At 46.6% G+C, this 7744-nt stretch overlaps 1 protein-coding gene across 4 annotated transcripts; it reads left to right on the forward strand.

The window, feature by feature from the left end:
* Positions 1-846: 846 nt before the first annotated feature.
* ZBTB42 (zinc finger and BTB domain containing 42) lies at positions 847-7291 on the forward strand. Of its 4 annotated transcripts, none has more exons than XM_051621888.1 (2): positions 847-1093; positions 2518-7291. In XM_051621888.1, exon 2 carries the CDS (start codon positions 2532-2534, stop codon positions 3957-3959), a length of 1428 nt encoding a protein of 475 aa, XP_051477848.1. In that variant the 5' UTR covers positions 847-1093; positions 2518-2531; the 3' UTR covers positions 3960-7291. The 4 variants fall into 4 exon arrangements, with proteins under 4 accessions (XP_051477848.1, XP_051477850.1, XP_051477851.1 ...); XM_051621890.1 differs by lacking the exon at positions 847-1093 and adding an exon at positions 1534-1551; XM_051621891.1 differs by lacking the exon at positions 847-1093 and adding an exon at positions 1574-1603.
* The last annotated feature ends 453 nt before the right edge of the window (positions 7292-7744 follow it).

Below are 7744 nucleotides of genomic sequence, written 5' to 3' on the forward strand. Positions count from 1 at the left end.
GAACTCAAAAAGGAATTAAAACCTGGTTCTTTTAATCTTATTTTCCCCCCCTTATTATTAAAAGGGAGACGGAAAATGAACAATATAAATAAGGGATTTCTGCCAAGCAGTGCAATTCATATGAATACTAGAGATTGCCCAGCATTTCCAGTGTACAAAGACAGCAAAACTCTGCAAGTCGACAAATCCACAGAGTAACTTAATGGCAACTGCACCGGCACTTTGGGGAAGAAATTGCTCCACTTTTGGTAGAGCCTGCATTATCAGGCTGTGACTGTGGGATAATGCCATCTTTAAAAGGACAGAGAGCTCCCATTCCCGGTGGCGTCTGCAATGGTGGACAAATGGATAAAGCTCTCGGCTTTACTGAACGGGGACAGATTTAACCCCAGGACTTTTAACTCTTTCTCTGGAGCTGGGCACCAGGCAGGGGTTTGCAGGGGAGCTCTGAAGTGACCCCAGTGCTCCCCAGTCCCCCCAACCTGACACCAATCTCAAACTCATCCTTTTTTATTATTATTCTTTCCAAAGGGCAGCAAACCCCTTTAAACATCAACCTCGACCGGGAGCCCCAACCCTCCCCTCTGCAGCCACCTCTGCCTCCCTTCCCGGGACGATCACGGCAAGGATATCAACCCCCCCGCCCTCCACACCGGGGACTCCGGTAGCCGAAGTTTTGCTGGGGGGGGGGGGGGGAAGCGCGGTAGCGGGAGTTGCGCGGCGGCACCGCGGGTGCGGAGGCGTCGCAGCGGAGTTGGAAGCGGGACGGCAGCGCTGCCAGTGCAGCGGCCGAGGAAGGCAGGAGGAGGAGGAGGAGGAAGGGGAGGAGGAGAGAGGGGGAGGGCGCAGCCGGCAGCGCGCACCGGCCGCCGCCGGCGGGGCTAGCCGGGGCGGCGGGGGCTATTGTGTGCACCAGACGGGGACACACTTACACACACTCACACGCAGACACACACACACGGATCGGAGGGAAAATATCGCGAGAGCGGCCGGTGAACAACCTGCTCCACAAACCCCGCCGCGCCGCCGGCCCCGCGCCGCACCCGCGGAGCGCCGCGCACATGCGGACGCCGAGCCCCGCCGCCGCACGCCGGTAAGTGAGGCGGTGAAGCCGGGCGGGAGGCCGGAACCCACCCTCTTCCCCTTCCTCCGGCAAGGAGAAAAAGTCCTCCTTGCAAAGTTGGGGAGCGCGGTTGCAAAGCGCGGGGGGGGGGAGGGAGGGAGGGACCGGGGGTGTGCTCCGAAAAGCGGCTCCGCGGTTCTCTCCCCCCCCGCCCCCGCTCTACCGCGCTGCGCGGAGCCGGGCGCCAGCGAAGGTCATCGCGGTGGGCTGCGGGAAGCAACTTTGCGGCGGGAGGTGGGGTAAGGGGGGGGGGGAAGGGAAGGGAGGGAGGTGGAATATGTAGGGGTGGGGGCGGGCTCGGGGCAAGTTTGTGGGATTTAATCGCGGGCTATAAATGGGGCTGCTGGAACTTTAAAAGGCAGCAAGCTGTGGTTGGCTGGTAGCGAGATTTGGAGTAACATATGGCATTAAAAGGCGCACAGCTGGAGGTAGCATTTCCATCGCAGTGAAGTCAGAGCAGCTGACTCTCCAGCTTGCGGTGTAATTAGCAAACCGAGCACTCCTCCTTCCCTCCCTCCCTCCCTCCCGCCTGCTTCTCTCTCTCCCTCCCTCCCTCTCTCCCTCCCTCCCTCCCGCCGCGCCTCGCTCGCACTCGCGCACGCACCGCGCCCGCGCTCCCTCCTGCCCGCCCGGCTCCGCGCCCGCGGCCGGCTCCGCCGCGCCCCGCGGGAAGGTAAGCGCCCGGCCGCGGCAGGTAGCCTGCTGCCGCCTCAGCCCTGCCCGCTCGCTGTCCTTACGCCGCTCATTTTCCTCCTTGGCTTTTAATAACTTCAAGGGAAACTTTTTATTCCTCACCCCCCCTCCGCCCCTTTCCGCATGCGGTGCCGGGGCCGCTTCCCCCCCACCCCCCGCCCTCCCCGCCCTTTTCCCTCCCCGCAAAAACGCCGCTTCCCCGGTGCCGGTCGCGACTGTTTTGTTGTGATTCGGTGCATAACGACGGAGGATAAAGTTTAAATGTGCGTGCGTGTATGTGTGTGACGTGGGTAATATGCTTTATTAAAAGATGCCCCGAGTTAGCGTTGATGGGAAGAGAGCCTGGGAGTTTATGCTTTTTGTGTGCCTGGGTGCTTTCCTCCTCTTAATTTTATTAAAGTGCTTAGTGGGAGAAACAAAGGTTGGAGGGGCTGCTGCTTTACTAGCTTTTGTTTACTTACAGTCAAGTTTTTCCTGTTCGGAGCAGGTGTGAAAGGATGGGAAGCATGTTGTGTTGTTTTGGTGTTGTTTTTTTTTTTTCTCTCCCCCCTCTTTAATAAAACTATTAGAGACAATTAACCGTAAACGTTATCTCCAAGACTGTTTCTTTGGCTTGTGTTACCAAAAAGCTGATCTGTTTGTTACAGCTGCTAGGAGGCTTTAGTTTACAGTAGCATTCAAGTTTTTCCTGTTTTGAACAGGTTATGAAGGAAGAATGGAGTTTCCAGACCATAGCCGCCAGTTGCTGCAGTGTCTGAGTCAGCAGCGTCACCAGGGCTTCCTGTGTGACTGTACTGTTTTAGTTGGAGAAGCTCAATTCAGAGCTCACAGAGCCGTTCTTGCCTCTTGCAGTATGTACTTCCATCTTTTCTACAGGGACCAGTTAGACAAAAGGGATATTGTGCATCTGAACAGTGACATTGTCACAGCCCCTGCCTTCAGCCTGCTGCTCGAATTCATGTACGAGGGAAAGCTGGAATTCAACAGTCTCCCGGTGGAAGATGTGCTGGCTGCTGCCAGCTACCTTCACATGTATGACATTGTGAAAGTCTGCAAGGGCAAGTTGAAAGATAAAGAATTATGTTCGGAAGAGAAGATTAATGATGAGGCGGCTGGTTTGGAGAAAACGGAGCATTTTCTGGATGCCGGAGTGCCCCTGGTCCACGAGTTTGACCCAGGAAACAAACAAAAATTCAGCGTTGCAGAATATGAGAGAGCAGCAGGCAAAGAAAAGGTCAGCAGTCACCCTGCCTGGTCCTCTGATCATCTAAGTGTCAGCTCTGTGCCGACAGAGGCAGAACCGTGTGCCGCAGCAGCTGGAAAAACAAAGGCTAATGTCAATAGTTCCACGGGACCTTTGTCCCAAAGGTCTGTTAACCATCCCCTGGCTTCAAGTGATGTGGACTGTGCGCTGGATTTGTCTTTCAAGCCCGTGCCGGGGAGAGATTCCTTACACCCCTCCTATGTCTTTGGACAGCTGGCTTCCGACAGCCAGCAGCAGGGTACCGAGCCACTTGTTAAAGATGAACAAGACTTGCTGTCAGATCAGGAGGACGGCGAAGCCAGGAGTCCAGAGAGTCAGCATTTTGGGAATTCAGCCAAAAGCCTAGTGACAGGGTTAGGACACATGTTCGCGGGGAATGGCAGCTCTCATGCCCGAGAGGAGGATATAGATCAAGAGCGAGACGAGAGCGAGGACGACATGGATTCCTCGGACATCTCCTCGGGTGTCCTCGTGCCTCCTGGGCATATCTGCATCTGCCCCCTCTGTAGCAAGGTGTTCCCGAGCCCACACATCCTTCAGCTGCACCTGAGCTCTCACTTCCGTGACAAGGACGGCTCCCGGACCCGCCTGTCCCCTGACGGGTCTGTCCCCACTTGTACCCTCTGCGGAAAGACTTTTTCTTGCATGTACACCTTAAAAAGGCACGAGAGGACTCACTCGGGCGAGAAGCCCTACACCTGTGGCCAGTGTGGAAAGAGCTTCCAATATTCCCACAACCTCAGCCGCCACGCCGTGGTGCACACCAGGGAGAAACCCCACGGGTGCAAGTGGTGTGAGAGACGGTTCACGCAGTCTGGGGATTTGTACAGACATATCCGCAAATTTCATTGTGGCCTTGTAAAGTCCTTGGTTGTTTGAGATGTGGGATTTCTATTTTTTTTTTTTCTTCCCCCCGCGCCCTTTTTAAAATGAAACGGGAAAAAAAGGCAGCATCTGAATTTTATTCTCCCCCCCCCCTTTTATTTTATTTTGGTGATACTCACTTCAGGTATATGATCTTTAAAAGATTCAGAGGTGTACACTCCAGAGGCCTTTTAATGCAATCCTTCCACCTCTCCATCCCCCTCCTTCCCCTGCCACACTCCCTTTCCAGCCCTGTCCTTTAGGTCTTCTCTTGCACACCCATGTTACATTATTAATGTGAAATGATCTAAGTAATTCTGCAGTGATTTAGCATCTGTTTTCATGCTGGAAGTACTTGCTTCATGGTCAGGGGGTTGGTTTGTTGGTTTTTTTGGTTTTGTTTTCTTTTTCAGTTTTAAAAAAGATTATCAGCAAATTCCAGAGAAAAATTTGAATTCCATTAAGCTCCCCTAGTGCTCTCTGTGTGTTGCATGGAAACATCCAGAGATGAACCATGATTTAAATGCATTTCAGTGGAGAGAAACTTGTCTGCATGTCGCAGAGTAAGCGGCCGTGCTCTTATTTTACAGAGCTAGACAAGACCTTAAATTGGCACCTGTATGAAGGGGGTTGAGGATTCCGGGCTTTGTCTTTGGTAGGGGTCATTTTTATTCTCTTCATTATATTGGAATAGTTCTGCAATTGATCCTAAAATCTGAATGAGAAGTTTTTACCTTGGGACTTAAATTTTCCTTCCCCCCTCCCCATCCTCATCTGTGGACTGACCTGCTGAAAAGCTGCTTTTGAGCATAAGACGTGGACAGAAAAACTCTTCCTGTCTGCAGTGTATTCCCTCCTGAAATATCGAGGGATGCACACTAGAACATAGGAAAAAATCATATGATATATGAATATTTTCATTCCCATATCAACACCCAGGGGTGGATCCTGTCCCCCTTGAGGTGGAGTGGGACACGGGAGCCCTAAAGTGGCTAAACAGCCTGTCTCCATGTCAAGTTCTTGGGGTGTCTTAGTTCAAGGTAACTCGTACCATGTGTGTTAGGTGATGCCCTGCTCTCTTGTCTGAAATGTTTGCTGCTACGCTAGGGGCAGCAGCTCAGAATTTTATTTTCTTTGTTTATGAAGTTGATGATTCCCACTGGGCCAAGTTCTATGCAATCGCCTGTATTCTGAAGGGGCAGGATGGATACTAAGCCACTGGAGGGAATACTTGGCCCAACTTTTTCCCCCATGTCCCACCTTTTCAGGAGAGGTTTTTGAGGTTTTTTTAGGTGTGGGGTTTTATTTTAAGTTTTTTGTAAACTGAGGCTACCTGTAACTATAACCAGTTTTACTCCAAATAACTCAATTACTTGCTTACTATAGCATCCTTTGGTCTGTGCATGTTGGTAAATAGCAAATTATTCCCTTTGAGTGAAATTACCCATTCAAGGTACATGTACACAGGACTGAAACACAATAATAATGATATCTGAGGGCTTTGAATGTCGTTCTGCTGCGTTAGTGTTGCTTCACCAGCTTTTCTGACACTCCTGGAGTTCTTTTTGTGAGACTTAGGCATTTATTTTAAAATTAGTTTGAAGCACTGTGTTAGATTATTTTAAAAAGTTGTGCTTGAAATACTGTATTTCAACTTATGAAGAAAAGATTTCTCAATGCCTTCCCCCTCTGGTCCAAAAACTGAGCACTACCTACATAAACAATATGGAATTGATTTTTTTTTTTAAATATTTTTTTTTTATAAAAATAAGTACTTCCTCTTAAAGAAAATCAGGATCTTCTTGTTACAGCCTACTCTTACTACTCATCTCTTAAACTATGAATGTACATGTAATGTGAAATTTTGCTTCTATTTATAGTTTTGGGGGTTTTTGTTTTCAGTCTAATTTCTCGACTGTAAAATATTTTTGCTGAACCTGTTACATATGAAAGTTGTGGGAGAGTACTGTATCTTGAACATAAGTGGCTTTGGTACTGTGGTCTTATACTACTTAATCCATTTTTTTCTTCCTTTTTTTTCCCCTTTTTGCTGTGATTGGAAATAGCACTGAACAAAATCTACTAAAATTAAGTTATTTTTCTTTCTACTAAAATTAAGTTATTTTTTTTTCTCCTGAAGATACTTGATATAGTATTTATTAGAATTTTTTTTTGAAGTGGAATTATTACTGTTAATCTATTTCAAAGCTAGTTAATTTACACTTTAAATTTTATAACAGTGGGTTTTGCATGTTGAACAACATGTGAAGAGTTTAATGTAGAGTCAACATTACTGAAGCTGGTAATCTTAATTCTGCATTCTTGTGACACTTTTTTTTTTTTTGCATTTCAGTCTTTAGTTACTGTTTGGTTTTGTTTTTTTTTAAGAAGATCATAAAATAGGATGTGCCATAAGAACATCATTAGCGTACGGAGCTGGGAAAAGTTGAAACAAGTTTGTGTCTGATCTTAGTATAGAAATAATAAAAAAAACCCTGATGCTATGAGCATGCTCTGTACTGCAGTGAATATGGGGCAAAAGGTGTTTTTTTCTTAAAAAAAAAAAAAGACAAAAAAAAAAAGACTTTCTCATTCTTTATTTACATCATGAACACACTGTTCTCATAGTCTGGTATTTGTGTTCCCACTCCTCATAGTTTGAATTTCTAAAGTAAAGGAAAAAAAAAACAACAAAAAAACTTTGCACTTATTTTTGTTCTTAAGGTGACTCTTTTTTGCTATCTCTCTGTGTGTCTCTTCATTTTTAAGTTGCAATAGCTCAGAGCATGTTTTCAGAATGGCTCATGACTCTACAGAGAAGTACTAAAAACATTGCACACTTAAGCTTGTCTCTTCATAAACTGTTTCACTGTGGGGTGGTTACTGTCTCTGTAGGGGACAGTCCTGCTCTGCATTTTAAACACTGGATTTGTCTTCTACAAACAAATACTGTGAAGTTAATGTAAAAAAAAAAAAAAATCATTGATATTTTTAATTGTTTTTAATCTTGGTGCAGTTCAGATTAAATATGTATATTTAAAGACACTAATTTTTGTGGGAGAGTTTTATAGTATACAGTATGTAGAGAAGCTATTGGAATGGAATATATTTTATAAAAATGTTCTATCACTGTTTTATAGTGAACTATTTTTTTCTTCAGTGTTAGTGTAATACTGTTAGTCTAGATATGACAATCGCAGGAAGAGTGATTCAAGCTACTGTTAGCGCTTAGTTTTGCGTGGAGTTCTGTTTGCAACTGTATTGGTATGTGCTGTACAATGTGACAATCGTGACTAGGATTGTTGTCTTTATAAATTTACACAAAATAAAACGTGCTAGAGTTGTAAGCTGCAGCCTCCTCCTCCCTTTACAGGAAGGGGTGTGGTGTTTGGGGGTTTTATTTTTCTTTACTAATATTAATTCTTCTTTTCATTATTAGTATTTTACAGGGGGTTGTCCTCCTTTTTTTTTTATGTATTATGGATGATCTTTAAGGTCCTTTCCAACCCAGGATACAATTCTATGATATACTCTAATAATTTCTTTCTTTTTCAGGGCCGTGTGGAATTTTAGGCATGTGAGGAGCTGCCATATGCCAATCAGAGCCTGACTGAGCATTTCCTTAGTGACTGGGCAGGACTAAAACCAGCACCACTTCTGCATTTTAACCAGAGTATTGGGGAGGATTGAATGGGCTCAACTCTCCTGGTGCCCTGAGTGAGCTTCAGACCAGCCGTGCCCCAGGTGATGCTGCTTTACAGCCAGCTACTGGGGACTGGTTGACAAGCCTGGGGATGCAG

The sequence above is a fragment of the Apus apus genome, chromosome 5 (assembly GCF_020740795.1).
Source record: "Apus apus isolate bApuApu2 chromosome 5, bApuApu2.pri.cur, whole genome shotgun sequence".
Classification (NCBI taxonomy): Eukaryota; Metazoa; Chordata; class Aves; order Apodiformes; family Apodidae; genus Apus; species Apus apus.

Coding starts and splice junctions, on each gene's coding strand:
- ZBTB42 (XM_051621888.1), top strand. CDS start 2,532: ATGGAGTTTCCAGACCATAGCCGCCAGTTGCTGCAGTGTCTGAGTCAG.